This window comes from Phodopus roborovskii, unplaced genomic scaffold, assembly GCF_943737965.1.
Source record: "Phodopus roborovskii unplaced genomic scaffold, PHOROB, whole genome shotgun sequence".
In the NCBI taxonomy this organism is placed as follows: Eukaryota; Metazoa; Chordata; class Mammalia; order Rodentia; family Cricetidae; genus Phodopus; species Phodopus roborovskii.
Genome location: NW_026126469.1, coordinates 7,135,014 through 7,157,353, shown reverse-complemented (window position 1 = coordinate 7,157,353; position 22,340 = coordinate 7,135,014). Strand labels below are relative to the sequence as shown.

At 44.3% G+C, this 22,340-nt stretch overlaps 1 protein-coding gene across 1 annotated transcript; it reads left to right on the top strand.

The window, feature by feature from the left end:
• Nucleotides 1–20,118: 20,118 nt before the first annotated feature.
• LOC127226833 (transmembrane epididymal protein 1A) lies at nucleotides 20,119–21,176 on the top strand. Its single transcript, XM_051190954.1, has one exon. The coding sequence runs from the start codon at nucleotides 20,183–20,185 to the stop codon at nucleotides 21,065–21,067; it is 885 nt and encodes a 294-aa protein (XP_051046911.1). The 5' UTR covers nucleotides 20,119–20,182; the 3' UTR covers nucleotides 21,068–21,176.
• Nucleotides 21,177–22,340: the final 1,164 nt, after the last annotated feature.

Sequence of the window (22,340 nt, the reverse complement as noted above, 5' to 3'; positions counted from 1 at the left end):
CTAGTCAACACAACACCAAACAACCCTATTAAAAAATGGGGTACAGAACTGAAGAAAGAATTCTCAATGGAGGAAATCAAAAAGGCTGAAAGACACTTAAGAAAGTGCTCAACATCCTTAGCTATCAGGGAAATGCAAATCAAAACAACTTTGAGATACCATCTTACTCCTGCCAGAATGGCTAAAATTAGAAACACCAATGAGGACTCATGCTGGAGAGGATGTGGAGAAAGGGGAACACTCCTCCACTGCTGGTGGGAGTGCAAACTCATACAGCCATTTTAGAGATCATTATGGCGGTTCCTCAGGAAAATGGGAATTAGTTTACCACAGGACCCAGCAATCCCCCTCTTAGGCATATACCCAAATGATCCACATCCATGCAACAAAGACATCTGTTCAACTATGTTCATAGCAGCATTATTTGTAATACCAAGAACCTGGAAGCAACCTAGATGCCCCTCAATTGAGGTATGGATAAAGAAGATGTGGCAGATCTACACAATGGAATACTACTCAGCAGAAAAAAAAATAATGGAATCTTGAAATTCACAGGCAAGTGGATGGCCTTGAAGAAACCATCCTGAATGAGGTAACCCAGTCACAAAAAGAGGAACATGGTATGTACTCGCTCATATATGGATTTTAGACAAAGAGCAAAGGATCACCAGCCTATATAATTCACACCACCAGAGCAACTAGGATACAAAGTGTATCTAAGAGATTCATATAAAGTCCCTCACAGAAGGGGGAAGGTACAAGTCCCCAGAACACTTGGGAAGTGGGGGGGGGGGTGCAGTGAATGGAGAGAGAAGTAGGAGAAAGCGAGGGGGAGGAGAGGAAAACACGTGCAACTAGGAAGATTGAGTCTGGGTCTGGGTAGGAGTAGAAGACAGGAGAGAGAGAGAGCGAGAGAGAGAGAGGGGGGGAGGGAGGGAGTGAGAGAGAGAGAGAGAGAGAGAGAGAACATAAAAGAACATATTGGTTTGAAGAGAAAATTGAACCTAAAGAAAGGTCTAGAGAACTACAAGACTGCTGCCAACTAACAATTTAAGCATCGTGGAAAGGCTACCATAAATACCTTTCCCGGACAGTGAGATCAACAAGTAACTTATCCATGGAGCCCTCGTCTAATGCCTGTTGGAAACAGAAGCAAACACCTATACATAAACACTGAGTCGAACTAGAACCCAGATGCAGATGGAGAGGACAAGACCAGGCTGCAGAAACACATAGAGACAGCTTCCTGAACAAGGAGGAGCTAACAGGCCCCCAGACTGATAGCTGGGAAGCCAGCATGGGACTGACTCAGGCCCCCCTGAATATGGGTCTCAGCCAGAAGGACTGAGCAGTCTAAGGGACCTCAGACAGTGGAGCCAGGATGTATCCCTGGTGCACAAAAGGACCTTGTGTACACATCCCCCATGGAGGGATAACTGCCTTAACCTAGAGACAGGAGAGAAGTCCTAGTCCCTACTTCAAATGACAGATTACATGACCCCACCTGCCTGGCATTGCCCTACATATGGAATTGGGGTGGGGGGATGGGAAGGGAGGGTGGTTAGGGTGCATGTGAGAGGGCAGAGAGGGTAAAAGGGAGGGAGGGAATGAGGGATGGAGGAAGGACAGGAGGGAGAGGGAACTGGGATCGACATGTAAAATAATAAATTAAAAAAAAAAAGATTTATTCATGTAGAGTGCTCTACTCAAATGTATTACTGTAGGCCAGAAGAGGGCACTAGAGATGGCTGTGAGCCACCATGTGGTTGCTGGGAATTGAACTCAGGACCTCTTGAGCAGCCAGTTCTCTTAACTGCTGAGCCATCTCTCCAGCCCTTAGTTCTTTATTTTTGAGGTGGGGCTTCAATAAGTTGTCCAAGTTGGCCTTGAGCTTGCTTGATAGAGCAGAAAGGGCTTTGGCTTTCGGTCTTCTGCTCAGCCTCTCAAGTAGCTGGGTAACAGGCTGGCATCACCAGGCCCAGCCCAAAGCTAGTTTTTAATAATGTAAGTTGGTAACTCATTAGAAAACAATGAAAGATATAAGATACAAGTAATATTAGAAATCAGAAGAACATTATACTGTCAGGTACAAAAGAAAGAAAAATAATTATAAAACTGTATGACATAGGGTTCCACAGTATCCAACTTGAACATCTAGAGATAACTGTTCCTAAAAACATACAATTTACACCAAATAATATAGAGAATTGAGGACTGGAGGGATGGCTCAGAGGTTAAGAGCACTGGCTGTTATTCTAGAGGACATAGGTTCAATTCCCGGCACCTACATGGCAGCTCACAACTGTCTGTAATTCTGGTTTCAGGGGATCTGACACCTTCATACCAGTGCAAATAAAATAAAGTTAAATAAATTATTTTTAAAAAAGATAGAGAATTGAAATGGACCAGTTAGGCTAGAAGAAACTGGAAAAGTAAAGTAACTCAAGGAGACAGTCCCATGTAGCTCAGGCTAGCCTCTATGCAGATGAGGAGGCCCTCTGCCTCCACCTCTCAAGTACTGGAGTTAAAGTGTACAGCTCTATGCTCAGCAAGGGAAGGGATCTGAGATGTGACAGAGAATGCCCACCAGAAGTGAAGTTTGAATCTTACTAAAGTCATAAAGCTCTCAGATTATTTCTAAAAGTATCACTATCAGTAAGGGACACTCACCTCAATCATCACTCTGTACTCTCTTAAAGCTCATTTGTATTAAGAGAAGGAAGAAAAACTGTGCTTGTAAAAGATGGGATTGTATATTAACAAGAATCTGAAAGACAAATGCTGGAGTTATAGTCGCACCTGTAGTTCTAACACTCAGGAGGCTGAGGCAGGAGGATTAAGCCCAAGGTCAGGTTAGATTACAGAGTGACAGCCTAAGTCGAATAAAAAAAATACTGAGACAAAAATAAAAATCAAATAAATATGCTAGATATTTAAAGACTGTAATAAACATTAAGCTCGAAACAAACAATGGTGATTAGGAAGAGCAGGCAAAAGGTCAAGCTCTGGCCGTGCTGGCCCAGGAAGGCTCTTCAGGAGGGAAAATGCCTGCAGCAGGACAATGGCATTCTGGCCATGGGGGGAGATGGTGTGTGTGAGACACGGAGAATCATCAAGAATCCATAGTGGCAGCAGTGGGAACGGGGCACTGTGCGTGTACGTGTGTGTGTGTGTGTGTGTGTACGCGCGTGTGCGCGCGCATGTGCGTGTGTGTGTGTGTGTGTGTGTGTGTGTGTGTACTTTTAAAATAGGAGTTTCCTCTCTTCCCTCTTTTGCATCTCCTCACCTTTTCTTTTGTTCCTGAATCTTGAAGGGCTGACAGAGGCTGATGATTTGGAAATGGGTTTTGTTTGCTGGTTTTTCAGAGTTTGGGAGGAACTCAGGAGCCTGGAAGAGGCATGAATCTACCTCGTGGTCCCCTCCTCCTGGTTTAGTACTGTCCAGACCCTTCATTAGAACCAATTTTAAATATTAACTACAGTCTCCTCTACATCCCGCCTTCCATTATTTCCTCATAAATCTTTGTGTGCACTACGCATCTTTCTTAGAAGTAACGAATTTCCACTAATGAAGCTCTTGGTGACATAGCTTGGAAATTTTGTGGCCCGCACCCCTCCCCCCTCCCAGGATGAAAAGACTGAGGAGCTGGCTGTTAATGGAAGGAGGGGACTGAGAAGACAGAGGGACAGGACTGAGAAGAGGACAAAAGGGACACCCGCATCCACCCCTGAGGCTGACCCACATCCACTCCTCCAGGTCTGTCCCTGTCTCAAGTTGAAGACCCCTACAGCAGGGACTTGGACCGGAACTTCAGAGAAGTTCCCAATCTTACCACTAGAGGGAACACGTGCGCTTCTCAGAACTGAGAGAGATTGGATGGAGCTTTGGGCATGATCCAGCCTACTGGGGTGCGGGGAAGGCCCTAGAGCCTTTCTTCTCCTGGGTGCATGGACCCTTCAAGCACCTTCTCACGCATACACCCATGCACCCCAGAGACTGCAGGGCCCAGCTTCGCAGGAGCTGAGCAGCCCCTGCCGACTGATGGGGTGACAGATGTCAATCATGGTCACATCCTGCACTTGGAGGTCGTTAAGCCTCTCTGGTCTACGTCCTGAATGGTTCCTTTCGCTGATCATTAACTCTTCTACTGACTTCTTAGCTGGCTCCTGTACAGTTTACAGTTCTATATCTAGGTAGCTCTTTCTTTATATTAATTAAAAATTTTCATTCCTTTTACATCTCGACCTTAATTTCCCCTCCTTCCTCTCTGCCCCCCCCCAAAATCCTGTCCTGTCTATTTCTGCTCAAATAGGTACAGGCCTATTTGAGGTGTCAACAAAGTATGCCATATCAAGTTGAGGTAGGACTAAGCTCCTCCCTTTTTATTAAGGCTGGGAGGAGCAAACCAGTATGGGTAATAAGTTCCAAAAGCCAACTCAAGTGTTAGGGACAGGCCCCATCCCACTGCTAGGAGTCCCACAAATAGACCAAGCTACACAACTATCTGCATGTATGTAGAGGGCCTAGGTCTGCCCATGCAGGCTCCCTGGCTGTTGGTCCAGAGTCTGTGAGCTTCTGTGAGCACAGGTTAGTTGTTTCTGAGGGTTCTTTGTGATGACCTTGACCTCCCTGACGTATATAATTCTTCCTCCCTCTCTTCAACAAGATTGCAGGTAGATAGTTCATTTTAAATCAAATGTCCAATGTTGCTTCCAGATTTTCCATATCCTTACATAAAAATGTAAAATCAGCCTTTGTCTCCATAGACACAGCATCACTTCACTTAGCCTGTATCAAATAAGCACTGCAGCTGGGATGCTCGGGACGCTCGGGATGTGATAACATCCAAAATGCTGTCTGTCCCTTCTGCTTCCTGTTTTTTGTTTGTTTAGGTTCTCTCTCTCTCTCTCTCTCTCTCTCTGTGTGTGTGTGTGTGTGTGTGTGTGTGTGTGTGTGTTTCTCATGTGCTTTATGCACCATGTGCTGTTCAGCAGTCTATTTGGAATTACTATTTTGAGAACTAATTTGAAAGAACACCTTCCTTCTCCCAACACCTGAGGGCACCAGGGTACCTGAGATAGGGCTTGTAGACCATTGGAGCCAGTCCCCACCCAATGTGTAGACACAGCCCAGGGCAAAGGATCCACTTTGCTGTATGGCAAACATGTCTGTCCTATGAGTCCCAGCAGCCCCTGCAGAGTGTGGCTCTTCTCACACAACTCAGACATGGTGGCAGGGGTGGGCCACAGGCACTCGGAAACTGAGCCACAAGCTGGGCCTGTGAACTCCCTCCCCCAGGGACAATCACACTGCAGTATGGCTCCCCTCTAGGTCCTATTCTTCTACTCCTCTTTTTAAAATGTCCTTATTGCTGGACGTCTCACACCTTTAACCTCAGCACTCAAGAGCCAGAGACAGGCAGCTCTCTGTGAACTTGAGGCCAGCCTGGTCCACACAGTGAGTTCCAGGACAGTCAGACTCTGTGAGAAACCCCGTCTCAAAATACAACACAAAATATCCTTCTCAGTATGTGTCCCTCATACATGATGATGGGCTTCTCAGTGCGACACTTTAATAATGTGCATAATGTGTTTAGTCACCTTCATCCAGTTACCTGCTTTTGTCACTTCTCTTTCCATGCATTACCTTTCTCCTTGTCAACTAACCCCTGGCCCTCCTATGTGTCATTTTAAAAACAGAGACCCCGTTTTCAGTGCTAGTGTATCTAGCTTCCGTAGTTGTCTTGGGAAGGCCAGCTTTTCCTAAGTTTCTGGTTGCTTCTGGAAGCAGAAGACCGAATTTCCACACCTTGGGCTCTACCTCTTTCTACGTGAACTTGGAGCCTATTTTTTTTTTTTAAAGTATTCCCTGTTGAGCTACACAAGTGTACTGCAGAGAACAGTGCAACATGGAAAGTAATCTAGAAGCAGCCACTAGAGAACACCAGGCCTGGGTCCTGGACACAGCTTAGAAGCTACTTTCCTGTCTCCTTGGTTATCCGCCCGCACAGCAGCCACCTCTGGTGTGGTGCTAGGAGTCTGTCCTAGCATGTGATGACATGCTGCAGACCTCTTCAGAGAGGCCTACAGATGGCTCTGTGAGTGAACTTGTCCTACGCAAGCTACCTGGGAGGAGATGTGCTCTTTAGCGGCCACATTGACACAGCCAAATGCCCTCACCATTAGGCGAGCTCCGATTCTCCTCTTTGCCTGGTCTCATGTGCCCCTCAGCTGTGTGATTATTTGTACACTGGTAAGATTTTGTACACGTCATGCCTTCCCTTGTCTTGTGATTGTTTTCATTTGCTCAAGCTGAAGAGGTTGGAATTCTTCTTTTTCTGTTTTTTGCATTTGATTATTATTGACACAAGTTCATTTTGTTGTTCTCCTTTATTCTTATTCTACATAGCTCTCCCTATCTTCATTCTCTCCCCTCCAAAGGTAAACATTTTATTATGGTAATAGACATATGTTTGAATGTATTCTTATTGGCAAAATGTGTACTGTTGGTGATGTGCCTGTGTAATATTTTCTCAGTTTTCAACATCCAACCATATTGTAAACATCTCATTCGTAATGTCTGACCTCTAGATAATAGTCCATCCTAACGGCAGACACTTGGTTGCCTTAGTTCTCCCCTACAGAAACTTATTGCCATGAACATCTCTGTGTTCCCTTATGGGCCTGGATGGGGATTTCCTGTCGAGAGAATGATTGCTATGGCAAGAGGCAATGCACACGAAGGACTGACTGAGTTCCACCCAGGAGAGCCAGCCTCCTCCCCACTCCAACAAGGCGTTGTCTCCTAATCCTTTTCACAGCCATCTACGCTTCAGTGATGCAAGATTGACGTCTATGAACACTTAAGTTCTTACAGCTTAGTGTCAGCTAGCTTTCCAACAAAGGCCAGTCAACACACGCAAATGTGGTATTACTTGTATCTGTCTCGTTCTTTAGTATCTTTTCATATGCTTATCAGCTTAGATTTCCCATCTGTTTGCCTGTTTGTGGCTTTCCCACTTTTATTTTTTAAAAAATTTACTTATGTGTATGTGTGTGCCTGAATACCGTATGAGGGCATCACATCTTCTGAAACTGGAGCTGCAGATGGTTGTTAGCCACCATATGGGTGCTTAGGAACTGAACCTGAGTCCTCTGCAAAATCAGTAAGCACTGTAAAACACTGTCCATCTCTCTAGCCCCTTTCCATTTTTCCTATTGCAGTTGCTGTCTTAGTCACTGTTCTATTGCTATTAAGAGACACCACAACAATGGCAACTTTCACAAGAGAAAGCACTTAATTGGGGGCTTGCTAACAGTTTTAGAGCTTAGTCCATTATCATCATTTCTGGGATCATGGCGGCAGGCATGGTCGGCATTGTACTAAAGACATAGTTGAGAGCTACATTGTGAATGAGAGAGGCACTGGGCTTGGTGTGGGCTTTGGAAACCCCAAGCCCACCCGCAGTGACACGGTTCCTCCAACAAGGCCGCACCTCCCATTGCCTTCAAATAGTGCTACTCCTTGATGACTAAGCATTCCAATATATGAGCCTATGAGGGCCATTCTTAGTCAAATCAGCACAGTTACTAAGGGTTTCTTCTTACTGTTCTGCGTATAGTCTAAAGCAGGGGTTTTCCTTGTGTGGGTCACAACCCCTTTGAGGAATCTCATGGCCCTTCCTCAGGGGTCGCCTAAGATCATTGGAAAACACAGATATTTACGTTGCGATTCATAACAGTGGCAAAGTTATAGTCATGAAGAAGCAATGAAAACAGTTTTATGGTTGGAGGGGCCAGCACAGCGTGAGGGACTGTGTGCAGGGGCCACGGCAGCAGGGAGGTCGAGAGCCGCTGCTCTACAGTCACTCAATGCTTTGATGGCTTCAGGGTTACAGCATCTTCTTTTGTTTCAATGCTGCCAATTAATTTTGTCACAGTGTTCTTCACAGACATAAATTTTCATTTTATGTGTCCAAGTTCATTAAACTAATTGATCATTTCTCCATGTGAATTGAACTTTTGAAACCTTAGGAAGTTCATTTGTATCTCTATGATGTAATTTTTTCCACTTTCTTCTCCTAACTACGTATTTCTTTCTTTCTCAGTTCACTCTTTATTTCTTCTAGAGTTTTACACTCTGTTTTCATGCATAGCGTTAGGTAGGTATATAGTTTTACGTACCGCCATAATGTGGAGCGCTATATAATGTGAGGTACCATGTAATATGTAGGTTCTTGTAGTGAGGCGGGTCATCTTAAGGATTTCTATTGCTATGCTAAAAATCCATAACCAAAAGCAGCTTGGGGGGAGGCAAAGGGTTTATTTTACGTTAAAGTTCCATATCACAGCCCATCATTGAAGGAAGTCAAGGCAATGCCTCAAGACAGGTACCTGAAGCGGAAGCCATGGGGGAATGCTGCTTACTGGCTTGCTCCTTATGATCTTCTACAACTTAGGACCACCTGCTCAGGGGTGGTGCCTCCTTCTATTAGGCTGGCCCTGATGTCAATCATTAATCAAGAAGATGCCTCCTTGCAGAGACTTGCCTACAGGCAATCTGCATGGAGGCATTTTCTTAGTTGAAGTTCCTCTTCCCAAATATGTGTAGGTTTGTGTCACAGTGACAAAAATTAGCTAGCGCAGAGGTTGTGCACCTCCAAAAAAGAACACACCCAATTTTTTATACAGAATCCCGCCACATTCTACAAGTCTCTCTCTCTCTCTCTCTCTCTCTCTCTCTCTCTCTCTCCACACACACACACACACACCACAGAACACACTGCGCTGGATCCATCTCCAGAGAAAAGACTGTTCACAGCACCCATGACCCCATGAGACCAGAGCACAGCAGGAACTAGACCTTGCTGAACTCCAAAAGGACCTCCAAGTTAACACATCTGCAAGAAGCTACAGGAGACTGAGGAAGTCAAGCTGAATTAACTGTAAGTTTAGGAACAGAGGAAAAGAAAGAACCTGTTCACCACAGAAGGAGGGAAAGAGAACATACCTCTCCCCAGAGAACCGAGGCTGAGGGCCAGGCAGAGAGCAAACTCTACACCCTCAGCTGACGTCTTTACCTGCAAAACACAGAAATGGCTACTTAAAGCATCCAGCTTTAAGCCTGCTGCCTTCCTGTGAGTGAGAGGGTGTTTCTTAGACTCAGGAAGGGTCCTGGGCTGCCAAGCCCATTCTGGACATCTGCGTTGACAAAGCTCCTCCCATTGTGTGGGGCTGAATGACACCTAGAAACTACAAACCTGAACTTGGCTGATAGGGCTCAGAGACAGCTGATACAAAAATCAGAGAAGCCTGGGACTCTTCTCTGGACCACAGGTCCTGCCCTACGGGAATGCTGTCCTACCAAGACACCCAAGGGGAGAGGCAGCAGTTGCAACCCATAGGAGAGATGAGTTCTCTGGTCTGTTAGGGACAAGCAACAATAATGATGGCCTGGGAAGACCCTGGCTGCTGGGATTAAAGGTGTATATCACCATTGCCAGACTTCTATGGTTTATGGCTAGCTTTGCTTTCTGAACTCTCAGGCAAGCTTTAATAAATCATAAATAATATATCACCACATTTTAGTGTCCCATATTTCTTGGGTGTTTTTTTTTTTTCTTGGGTGTTTTATACCTGATTCAACATTATCTTTTATCTTGTCTTCGATGTCTAAAAGCCTTTGTTTAACCTCTTGTACTCTGTGGTGAGGCTACCTCTGAGGTTTTAGTTTAACTTCCTAATTTTTTTTTTTTCATTTTCAGTTTTATCTTATTGTTGGTTTTCTTTAGTTCGTCTATTTCTTTGTTAAATTTTACTGTCATGTCTTGAATTGTCTTCATTGTTTCATTCAAGCATTTATGTTTTTACAGACTTCATTGAGGGATTTATTCATATCCCCTTTAGGTCCTTGAGCATATTCACAGTTACTATTTTGAAGACTTTATCTTGGGTTTCCTCTATATTGCATTTCTTAGGGCCTACTGTAGTAGAGTCATTGCATTCTGGTGGAGACATACTGTCCTGGCTGTTAATGATTGTGTTTTTGTGCTGCTGTGTAGGCATCTGGGGTTGGAATGATTAAGGTGAAGTTAGATGTTGATATCTGGGGGCTGGAGAGATGGCTCAGAGGCTAAGAGCACTGACTGCTCTTCCAGAGGACCCAAGTTCAATTCCCAGCAACCACATGGTGGCTCATAGCCATCTATAGTGAGATTTGGTGCCCTCTTCCTGTATGTAGGCAAAACAATACTTTATACATAATAATAAAATAATAATAATAATAATAATAATAATAATAATCGGTCTTGTCTTTGTTGGGTGGGTGTTCATTCCTTGGTTTCTGTTGCTCTTTCTGGATCTTAGGAAAGTGTCATGGCTTTGGGTTGCCTGGTGCAGAGTATTTTTCAGATTAGTGGGTGGCAGAGAGGAATGGCTTGAGCTGAGAGGGCCTCAGGAAAGAGCTAAATGGTTTTTCTTCCTACCTATCTGTGTGCTCCTCAGGGAGTTGGAGATGTGTTGTGGGATTTCCAACCATTTAGCCAATGATTTTGGGGGACAGCAAGCCCCTAGGTCGTGGTTTTTTTCTGCCTGTGTGACATCTGAGAGGTAGAGTCTCTCAAGCTCTTGCTGTCATGGGTGGTCTTCATCCCTGGGCAGAAGTGGTATTTAACCTGTTCTGTATCAGTGAGTGTCAATCCCTATTTTATACCTAAATAAATTCTTGAGAACCTTTACTAGATTCTCATGGATTCATGATACAGAGGTGGGCACAAAGTCCCCCTCTTAGCTAAGAGCTGCTGGAAGACCACTCTCCAGTAGAGGCTACACTTCTAAGAGTATTGAGCAACACAAATAGTACTTGATGGGTTAAAAAAAAAAACAAAACAAAGGATACAGTTGGCTGGATTGTGAACAGGAGATGGATCTGGGAGGAACTGGGTGAAAAGGGTGAATACATCATATGAAAATACATCACACACACACACACACACACACACGAACACACATGCACACAATACATTATATGAACTCCTCCAAGAACTAGTAAAAAGTGAAGAACAACAAAGGCATTTTTCTACATTTGTACATAATAAGATATCTGAAGATTACCATGTTTTTAGGTGTCATTGAAAGTGATTAAAGCATACTGATGTTTCTGTATCTGTAGTCATAATTTTTTTTTACAGCTAGCTTGTGTTCTTTGCATAATAAAAATAATAAACTTTAAATTGGGTTTTATAGAATAGGGAGCCCAGTCTCAGGTGTTGTCCTATGACTCCATGGGGAGCCTGTAACCTGTAGAGATGAAATCTAGTTTTCTGTGTATGCTTGTGTCATTGGAGTGTGGTTTGTTAAACATTGGTCTTTGAGCAGTTTTTCTTATACTCCCCTTAGATCAAATCTGGATCCCTTCAACCAGTACGTAGAAGACCAGATCTGGGATTCTCTAGAGAGGACACACATGAAGGAATGTGTAAGTGTAACTGAGGGAGGGCTGTTCTGGAATCGCAGACCTGGAGTGTAGGAGCACTGCTCTCTGTGTCTGAGGGAGGCCTGTTCTGGAACCGCAGGCCTGGAATATGGGTGCGCTCCTCATTCTGTTCTGGCTCCCTCTTCTCCAGCAGCCACCCCTCCCTCCCACTCCAGGATGTCTGGAGAAGATTACTTCCAAGCAAGAATTGCAGGCATTTCATATGCATCCCAAAAGCCAGTGTCTTAGCCAGTGAGTTGCTCAGCTGGTGAAGGTTCATGCCACCAAGCCTAACCACCTGAGTTCAAGGTCAAGGAGAGAACCAAGTCCCACAAGTTGTCTCTGACCTCCACATGTGCAGAATATCACACACACAATACACACACACACACACACACACACACACACACGATAAAAATTTAAAGTTGGTCTCACAGCCCCACTTCCCATTTGGCTCATGGCCATATTGTGTTATCTGCAGTTTCCCCCGACAGCCTGGTCCCAAAGCCATGTCAGCCCCAAATAACACACAGAGACACTGTATTAGATATAAAGCTGTTGACCTGTTATTAGTGTCTCATATTGGCTAGCTCTGTCTTAAATATTAACCCATTTATACCAATCTAAGTATTTCCACATTGTCTTATCTTACTGGAAAGAGGATCCGGACTTCTTCTCTCAAGCCCCTACATCTTGACTTCCCCTCTACTACATCTCCCAGAATCCTTCTTGTCTCCTAGTCCCACCTATCTTGCTTTCCTATTGGCCAACAAGGCTTTATTCATTAACCAATAAAAGAAACATATTTACAGAATGACATCTCCCATCATCTGGGTTTTTCTGCCTAAATAAAAAGAAGGGTTTTAACTTTAGCATAGTAAAATATATAACAAAAAGGTTACAAATAAGAACCACAGTTAACAATATTTAGTCCATTAACATTTAGCAAGATTTAAAGACAATATTCCATCATCTATCCTATCCTTGTGAGTCTAAAGTCTTATATGTAACTTATCTTTAATCCTAACTAAGGAAAACTATAACCGTAACTCCATCAAAGACCACAGAAGGATAGTATATAAACTCTAGAAATGACAGAGACAACTCACTGCCTGGTCAGCTTCTGTAACCTCCCATCTTCAGCCCATAGGCCATAGTGTGTCTGGCAGACTCCTCAACAAAGCAGGAAATTAAACTGTCTACCTGTATTGGCAGATTGTCAGTTACTTTTCTCTGTGTCCTGTAGACTGTCTGGCAGACTCTCCCATGAAGCAGGAACCCTGTAGCAATGTCCATCTTGAATCAGCAGTCACTTTTCTGTGTGTCCTGCATGTTCAGTTTATACAGCATAAAGTCAAACAGTCCAAATAAGAGCAGTATCTTGCCCAAATGGCTAGTCTTGCCATATTGGAAGTAAATAGCATAACGAGTTTCTTTGATGGCCATCTTCCTTTCTGACATAGGTGTTATTGCCAGGAGCAGTTGTGCCTCACTGTTAAGAAAAACCCTAAACCATTTTAAATGCCATATTCTGTAGGTCTTTTAAAGGTTTGAAGAATATTTATCCATCTCAAATATATCTCTGTATATCTAGAAATCCTAACTAGCATAACTATAAGTTTTCACTATTATAGGTAACTATCTATAATCTGTACTAAATTTATATATTACATTTTAAAATGAGCTATATAAACACAAAAGGAGAAATATACATATCACAAAATTGACCTTAAATTGTATCAATAAATGAAAATACATTCTAAAACAAAGTATTAATTTCTATATCATAATCAATTGTGATTGTTAACCATTTATAACCAACCCCATTTAAATGAAAACAAACATTTATAAACAATATTTGGGAATTTGGGCATCGTTTTTCCCAAACTTCTTCCTGCTGGTAGGGGGCACTGTCGTGGGGATTCTTTTTTTTTTTTTGTTTTAATTTATTATTATGCATGTCGGTCCCAATTCCCTCTCCTTCCATTCCTCCCTCCCTTTTACCCTCTGTGCCCCCTCACCCTCCCTTCCCATCCCCCCAGCCCAATTCCACATGTAGGGCAATGCCATCCAGGTGGGGTCATGTAGATCTGACAGGTCATGTGAAGTAGGGACTAGGACTTCTCTCCTGTCTCTAGGTTAAGGCAGTTATCCCTCCATGCGGGATGTGTTCACAAGGTCATTTGTGCACCAGGGATACATCCTGGCTCCACTGTCTGAGGTCCCTTAGACTGCTCAGTCCTTCTGGCTGAGACCCATATTCAGGGGGGCCTGAGTCAGTCCCATGCTGGCTTCCCAGCTATCAGTCTGGTGGCCTGTTAGCTCCTCCTTGTTCAGGTCAGATGTCTCTATGTGTTTCTGCAGCCTGGTCTTGTCCTCTCCATCTGCATCTGGGTTCTAGTTCGGCTCAGTGTTTATGTATAGGTGTTTGCTTCTGTTTCCAACAGGTATTAGATGAGGGCTCCATGGATAAGTTAGTTGTTGGTCTCACTATCCGGGAAGGGCATTTATGGTAGCCTTTCCACGGATGCTTAAATTGTTAGTTGACAGCAGTCTTGTAGTTCTCTAGACCTTTCATTAGGTTCAGTTTTCTCTTCAAACCAATATTGGCTCCCTCTTTTATGTTCTCTCTCTCTCTCTCTCTCTCTCTCTCTCTCTCTCTCTCTCTCCTGTCTTCTATTCCTACCCTGACTCAATCTTCCTATTGCATGTGTTTTCCTCTCCTCCCCCTCTCTTTCTCCTACTTCTCTCTCCATCCACTGCCCCCCCCCACTTCCCATGTGCTCTGGGGGATTTGTCCCTTCCCCCTTCTGTGAGGAACTTTATATGAATCTCTTAGAATACACCTTGTATCCTAGTTCCTCTGGTGGTGTGAATTATAGGCTGGTGATCCTTTGATCTAGGTCTAAAATCCATACATGAGTGAGTACATACCATGTTCCTCTTTTTGTGACTGGGTTACCTCATTCAGGATGGTTTCTTCAAGTGCCATCCACTTGCCTGCGAATTTCAAGATTCCATTATTTTTTTTCTGCTGAGTAGTATTCCATTGTGTAGATCTGCCACATCTTCTTTATCCATTCCTCAATTGAGGGGCATCTAGGTTGCTTCCAGGTTCTTGGTATTACAAATAATGCTGCTATGAACATAGTTGAACAGATGTCTTTGTTGCGTGGATGTGGATCTTTTGGGTATATGCCTAAGAGGAGGATTGCTGGGTCCTGTGGGGGGAAAAACCCCTGTACAATAAAAGAACTTCCGGAGGCATCACCATTCCTGACTTTAAGCTCTACTACAGAACTATAGTTCTGAAAACAGTCTGGTATTGGCATAAAAATAGACAGGTAGACCAATGGAATCAAATTGAAAATCCTGATATTAACCCACACACCTATGAACACCTGATTTTAGACAAAACAGCTAAAATTATACAGTGGGGAGAGGACAGCATCTTCAACAAATGGTGCTGGCACAATTGGATGATGGTGTGTAGAAGACTGCAGATAGACCCATGTGTGTCGCCATGCACAAAACTCAAGTCCAAATGGATCAAAGACCTCAACATCAATCCAGCCACATTGAACCTCTTAGAAGAGAAAGTAGGAGGTACCCTTGAACAAATTGGTATAGGAGACTGCTTCCTGAACATAACTTCAGGGGCACAGACACTGAGAGCAATAATTAATAAATGGGATCTCTTCAAACTTAGAAGCTTCTGTAAGGCAAAGGACACAGTAGACAAGACCAAACGGCAGCCCACAGACTGGGAAAAGATTTTCACCAATCCTATATCCGACAAAGGGCTGATCTCCAAAATATACAAAGAACTCAAGAAACTAGTCAACAAAACACCAAATAACCCTATTAAAAAATGGGGCACAGAACTGAAGAAAGAATTCTCAATAGAGGAAATCAAAAAGGCTGAAAGACACTTAAGAAAGTGCTCAACATCCTTAGCTATCAGGGAAATGCAAATCAAAACAACTTTGAGATACCATCTTACTCCTGCCAGAATGGCTAAAATTAGAAACACCAATGAGGACTCATGCTGGAGAGGATGTGGAGAAAGGGGAACACTCCTCCACTGCTGGTGGAAGTGCAAATTCATACAGCCATTTTGGAGATCAGTATGGAGGTTCCTCAGGAAAATGTCTTGGGGATTCTAAGAAGCAGAAATCCTGGCTGTAGTCTGCAAGGCTGCCTTGTCCCAGCTATTTTGAATGTTGAATCACCTGGGACATTGCTTCAGGGAGTCTTGCTTGATCAAGCCATGTTAGTCTGGAAGGAAGCTACAGCTTTTCATTTTCCATGGAAATAAAAGTAGAAATTCTTTTCCCCAGTAACCTGTCCTTAGACTTAAAATTTGAAGTCAAAGCATTTTAAAATATATAAATTGGATCAATCCAGCAGCATTTCTTTTAACAGTTGTTGCTATTTTCTCAGCAGTTAAACAATACAAAGACAACACAATAGCATATAGTATCCAGACTCTCTGCATTTTCCATCTTCATGTAGTTTTTTTATTACTCTATTTCTTCTACTTTTATTTTTTATTTTTTCATTTTTTAAGACAGGGTTTCTCTGTGTAAATTTTTTCTGTCCTGGAATTAATTCTGTATACCAGGTTTGCTTTGAAATCACAGAGTTCTGCTTGCCTCTGCCTCCTGAGTTCTGGAATTAAAGGCATGTGCCACCACACCCAGTTACTCTCTTTCTTTGTATTTTTTAAAAGCCACTTTATCCTCTGTTTTTTTCTCTCTCAAGCCTAAGTATATTTTAAGCACACTGTAAACCTTTAGAGGTTTTTCTTTATTTGAATCTGTCTTTTCTGTAAATCTTTATCTTTTTCTGGTCAGGAGTCTTTTATTTGCTAAACAACATTGCTAAAATGAAAGCCACAGCTGTTTTAGCTGCCATCTATCCAAGATGGTGGGGGTACGTTTACCGCCAGACTGAGAGCTGTGCTCACTGCCTTGGTCTATGCTGCCATCCAGCAGCATGTTGCCAGCTTGGAGATGTTGTCACTGTCATTGCCAGCTCTCGCACACACCATTTAGTTGTTAGCAAGGTTTGCCATTTATGCCGAGTCAAGAAACCTCCCTTAAAAGAGCTTCCCAAGCTGCCCAAATCTCCGCTTGTCTCTAGCAAAACAGCCCAACCAAGAAAAATGCTGCTACCAAGAAGACTTGTTTGTCTCTGTTATTTTGTTTTTAAAATCCTTTCTTAAGCTTTTGTTAACTTTTAAGTGGAAGTTCTTAGTACCCACATTGTAGGTTGTTACAATCAGTTTTCCCACTAGCCTGGTCCCATTGCTACATCAGCACCAAATAATACACAGAGACACTGTGTAGATTTAAAGCTGTTGGCCTGTTACTAGCATTTCTTATTGGCTAGCTCTGTCTTAAATATTAACCCATCTCTATTTATCTAAGTGTTTCCACATAGTCTTATCTTACCAGAGAGAGGATCTGGACATTTTCCCCTACATCTTGACTCCCTTTTACTACATCTCCCAGAATCCTCCTTGTCTCCTAGCCCCGCCTATCTTGCCTTCCTATTTGCCAACAGTGCTTTCTTCATTAACCAATAAGAGAAACATATTTACAGAATGACTTCTCCCATCACCCAAGGGCCCAGCTGTGGAATTTACTAAGGTTTTAGGGTAGAATTTTGACCTGTAGGATGAGGGTGCCCAGGATGAGTGGTTCTTTGGCCTCTAATTGTACTCTCACTCCATGATAAACATTTACTTTATTTTATTTATTATGTATACAGTGTTCTGTTTGCATGATTGCCTGCATGCCAGAAGAGGGCATTAGATCTTATTGTAGATGCTTATGAACCACCATGTGGTTACTGGGAATTGAATTCAGGACCTTTTGAAGAGCAATCAAAGGTCTTAACCTCTGAGTCATCTTTCCAGCCCCCATGATAAACATTTGAAGATGCCTACAGATAAGGTATACTGAGGTGTCTTAAGATCTAGTTTGGCTTCCTAGCCCATAAACCTTGATCTTTTACTCAAGATGTTGTTAGGCTCCTGGCAGGCTTCTCTGGAAGGTTATTGGTAAGGCTAGACTCTGACAATTGTGAGATCAGATGGATGTCTGCTGAGGAGGGCATTGTGGGAACAGGGCAGGTGGGTGGTCTTTCTAGTCTTATGTGACTGCTGCTGAGTATATGGAAGTCTTATCTGCATGTTTTTTAACAGTGGCAATGCACTGTGGTGTGCTCTTCTCTTGATCATATTTTGAAAACACTAAACTAACCATACCACATCTGACTTTCTGCAATAAAGCCTGGGTGGGTGGGGAAACATTGTAGAAATCTGTAGCAAGATCTGGGAGGAGAAATAGCTGAACAGCACACCTGTGCATACAGTTGTGGAAAGGATTCTTTGTAATGAGTCTTTCTCTGTTCTGCCAGACACTCCCAAATAATTACACAGAGACTTATTATTTATTATAAAAGCCTGGCCCATTGCTTAGGCTTGTTCCTAACTAGTTCTTATAACTTAAATTAACCCATTTCTACTAGCTCATGCTGCCATGTGGCTCATGGCTTATAAGCCCCCCTCCATTTGGCTGGTGACCCCCTGGTACTTCTGCAAACAGTTAATGGCAGGAAGTACATTCCCATTGTTGTGTGCCCATTACTACCCTCTGTCTCCAAATGCCTTTCATATTCCCAAGGAAAGTCCACATGTATCAAACAATGATGCTTTCTTAGGGTTTCTGCTGCTGTGAGGAAACACCATTTCCATGGCAGCTCTTATAAAGGAAAACATTCAACTGAGGTGCTGGCTTATAGTTTCAGAGGTTCAGTCCATTATCATCATGGCAGGGAGCGTGGCAGAGTGTAGGTAGACATGGTGCTGACTACCTCTTGATCAGAAGGCATCAGGAAGTCAGTCCAGCACTGGGAGAAGTTTAGATCTCAAAGCCCACCTCCACAGTGACACACTTCTTCCAACAAGGCCACTCCTTCACTGCCTTTGGGAACCGTTTTCTTTCGAACCACCACAGATGCCTATCCCCATCTTCCCCAAGCTCCCAGTGGCCAACATTCTATTTTTTTGTCTCCATAAATTTGGCTGATTTAGGGATCCTTTGTAACTGGAATCATGAGTTAGGCATGGTGATTCAAGTCTGTAATCCTAACATGTTGGAGGCTGAGACAGGAGGGTCTCTGTGAGTTCAAGACCAGCCTGGGCTATAGTGTGAGACCCCCTCCTCAAGAAAAATAATTAAACTGGGTGTGGTGCATGCCATTAATCCCAGCACTCAGGAGACAGAGGCAGGCAGATCTCTGTAAATTCGAGGCCAGCCTGGTCTACAGAGTGAGTTCCAGGACAGCCAGGGCTACATAGAGAAACTCTTGTCCCAAAAAGCAAGCAAACAAACAAAAACAGAAAAATAATTGAAATCCTATGGGAGTTATCCTTTTGTGTCCTTAGGAGAAGTCTAAAATCATAAGGACAATCAAATGAGAAAATTGGAGGGTGAATCCCGAGCACTGGTGGTATTATTACATGTTCCTATGATTCTAATGGACATCCATGGAGACAAGTGCTTTGCATCTGACTTACTTCCGTGAGCCTCTTCCTATCACAAACGCATCCCAGCACCTGCTAACAGGTCTCCCTCCACATGTGTAAGTATGTGTTATAGCAACACAGTTGTGATTTGATGGCACTGTCTCTCCCAGGCCTGTGGTTTGGACACTTCCTCTCTACTTGCTATTTAGGAGACAGTGGAATCTCTAAGAAGTTTGCTTAACTGGCAAGAGCAGGGGGCCAGGCCATGAAGGTTCTACCAGTCTGTCTGCTCCCTGGCCCACGGTATTGTGAACAGCCTCTGCCACACACTCCTGCGACTGAGATCTGAGTTGTTGGCTCAGCCCTGCTCCTCCACAGTGGGCTGAGCCCTCTGAAACCTGGAAGCAAAACAAATCTGGCCTTCTTTAAGATGTGCCTGTCAGAAATTATGAAAGAGCAATTTGAAAGTAAATCATATGAGCAGCTCCATGGTAACAATAAATCTTCCTCAGCATGGGAATCAATAATCAAGTGACATGGAATGGGTCTTAGACAAAAGGAGTCCCTTCTCACAAAGTCATTCATGGATTTAACTGTGTGTGTCTGTGCACCTGTGTGGGAGTGCCCTAGAGGACCAGAAAAAGGTGTCAGATCCCCCAAGATGACGTTGCTGTCAGTTGTGAACTGCCCCAGGTGGGTGCTAGGGACCAACTCGGGTCCTTTTCACTGAGCCATTTCTCCTGTCCCCCTCCTGAGGGATTTGAAGAAGAGAAATAGTTACACTATGTCTGGCAGCAGCTGGCGGTAGTAGAGGCAGCTGGCCACTCCTCTGTGAAAGACCCTTTGTTCTTTCCCCGCCTCTCTCTGTGGGGCTGGAGCATGGGGCAAGCCAGGTCTGCAGCTGTGGCCCCCTGGTACAGAAGCTGAACTCTCAACCCAGCACACTTCAGTCAGGACATTCTACGATGACTGAAACCCACATCGCTTAGAGGCCCCGCCCTGGGAGTGTCTCAGACATCCGCGATGAGGAGATTCTTGCATGTGGGTGGCAGGGCCAGGCTGCTGGAGGCCTGAGAACCTCTTGTGAGGCTTTTGACGACAGCCGACAGCCGGTGAAGGTGTGTGTGCTTCCTCTGCTGGCTCTGGTCCGGTCGGACTCAACACACAAAAGCCATGGGGTCCCTTGAGGGACACCTGCTTCCAGGAATAGGCTTCTTTCTCTACTCATTGTACTACTCGGTGCTAACATCCTTGGCCCTGCTACGGGAGCAGAAGGTCCTCAAGCACCCCATGCTCCTGAGGAAGCTGTGGGGACACAAGCTGTTTTGGCAGGTATCGTATGAAGCGCTAGTGAAGGTGCTTGTCCCCATCTTTGGCATTTTTGGCGAATTCTTCTACCCTCTAGGGTTAAATCGTCTGCAGATGATAGACTGGAAGGACCCTCGGCGGCCATTTGTTTTCAAGGACAACTGGCAGCATGCAACCATGTTTGGGTTCTTTGTTCTCAGTGGCGTGGTGGACATGGTGAGCCAGTCACGGCTGGCACACTGGGGTGTGAAGCTGGAACGTGCAGCCGAAGCCCTGGCTTTCTATGTGGTGATACTGCTAATGGCAACCCACATCGAGAACAAAAGCTCCATGGAGATCCGAGTGCATCTTCTGTTAATGGTGCCATCCTTCTTGCTTGCTCTGGTGATAACTGTGGAGATCTGGGTCCCCAACCATCCCCCGCTCTGGATCCTCAAGTGTTGGTTGGGGCTGGTGTTCAGCAACTGGATGTTTCAGATCTGTGAGATGTATGTGCCTACCACTGGACAGCCCTGGCGGTCAGACAGCCCTACAGACCATGCATTCCTAACTGTCTTCTTCTGCTGGTACATGGCCTTGGCGGCTGCCATGTTCATTACCATCTATGGCCTTTGCAGTCTCTGGCACTATCGCTATTCTTCATGGAAAAAGACTCCTGGTGCTAGGTACCAGCGGTGCCGGATGGAGTCCACTGGTGAAGAGCTAGAAAAGCTCAGGGCGGAAACCCTGGCACAGGATGGAGTAGTGTAGGACAGAAGCTGTCTGGAGTGCCGTATGCACAATCTGAAACCCACATCATAGCTTTCTACCCCAGGACTAGCTTCTTCACCCTAAATAAAACTTCTAGCTCCAAAGATGACTTCTTGGTTGTCACTCTGTTCCATCCAGGTCAGTGTTTTACCTGTTTCCTTATCTATATGGTTTCTGGTCATTCAAATGCAAAGATCAAAGCATTACTTTACTGTAATAGCTTGGGTAGCTTTTCTTATAGAAGAAAACAAACTTAAACTGAGTCTACTGACTACTGAGAAGTAATGAGGAACTTGGTCACAATGAGGAGGGGTCAGGCAGTTTATCAAGGGCTCGGGCCATGAGCAAGAAGAGTCCAGGGAGGAATTCTTGAAAGTGGTTGTAATAAGGTGATTAAAACACAATTTTAGGGCTGGTGAGATGGCTCAGTGGGTAGAGTCACCTGCCACGAACCTGAGGACCTGAGATCTGTCCTTGGGACACACAGTGTGGAAAGGAGAGACCTGATACGTGAAAATTGTTCTCTGACAATTCTGTGGCACACGTGCCACCACACACACACTAAAAGTGATAAGATGTAATTAAAATGTTTAAGCAAATTTAAGCACTGGGGATGTATCTCACACGTAAATTGTGTGCCTGGGGCTCTGGATTCAGTCTCTAGCCATGCAAAATAAAAAAGCAAACAAAATAATTTGAAGTGACTTGATTTTGGCTGTGATACAAATCAACTTATTCCAACCTCTCTAGGCTATTGTGTGCATTATACCCTGTGTGAGTGCTTCTGGGGAGAAACGGAAGGGGGGAAAATGGATCTTCCTTGAGAATGGGATGGGAGTTGTAATAGCTATGAAGTGTAGGTGGGTACCAATGATCTCTGCAGACATCTCCAAATGAGATGCAGATACCCAACATCTGAAGTCTGAAGCATGACGGGCGGGGGCATGTGGAGAAAGGGGAGACATGGACACCATGAGGCTGCTGCATTTACTGTCTCCACACAGCCATGGATGCTCTCCTTGAAGGACTGAAAGCTACTAGAAGCACAGAGGTTTGCAGATAGCAGACAAGGAAGCCAGTTTTAAATGCCACAGGCACCCTGAAAAAGAAACGGTGATGTGCAGTGTATGGAACATTCTCTGGGGGGCAGTGGAGACTGCTGTGGAGTGTGCAGACTGATGCCAGCAGAGGGGCCTGTCCCCCTGAAACAGCAGGATCCAGGCCTCCTTCCCCCCCACCCCAAACCTTCTTCCCCTAGCATAGCAGTAACCAA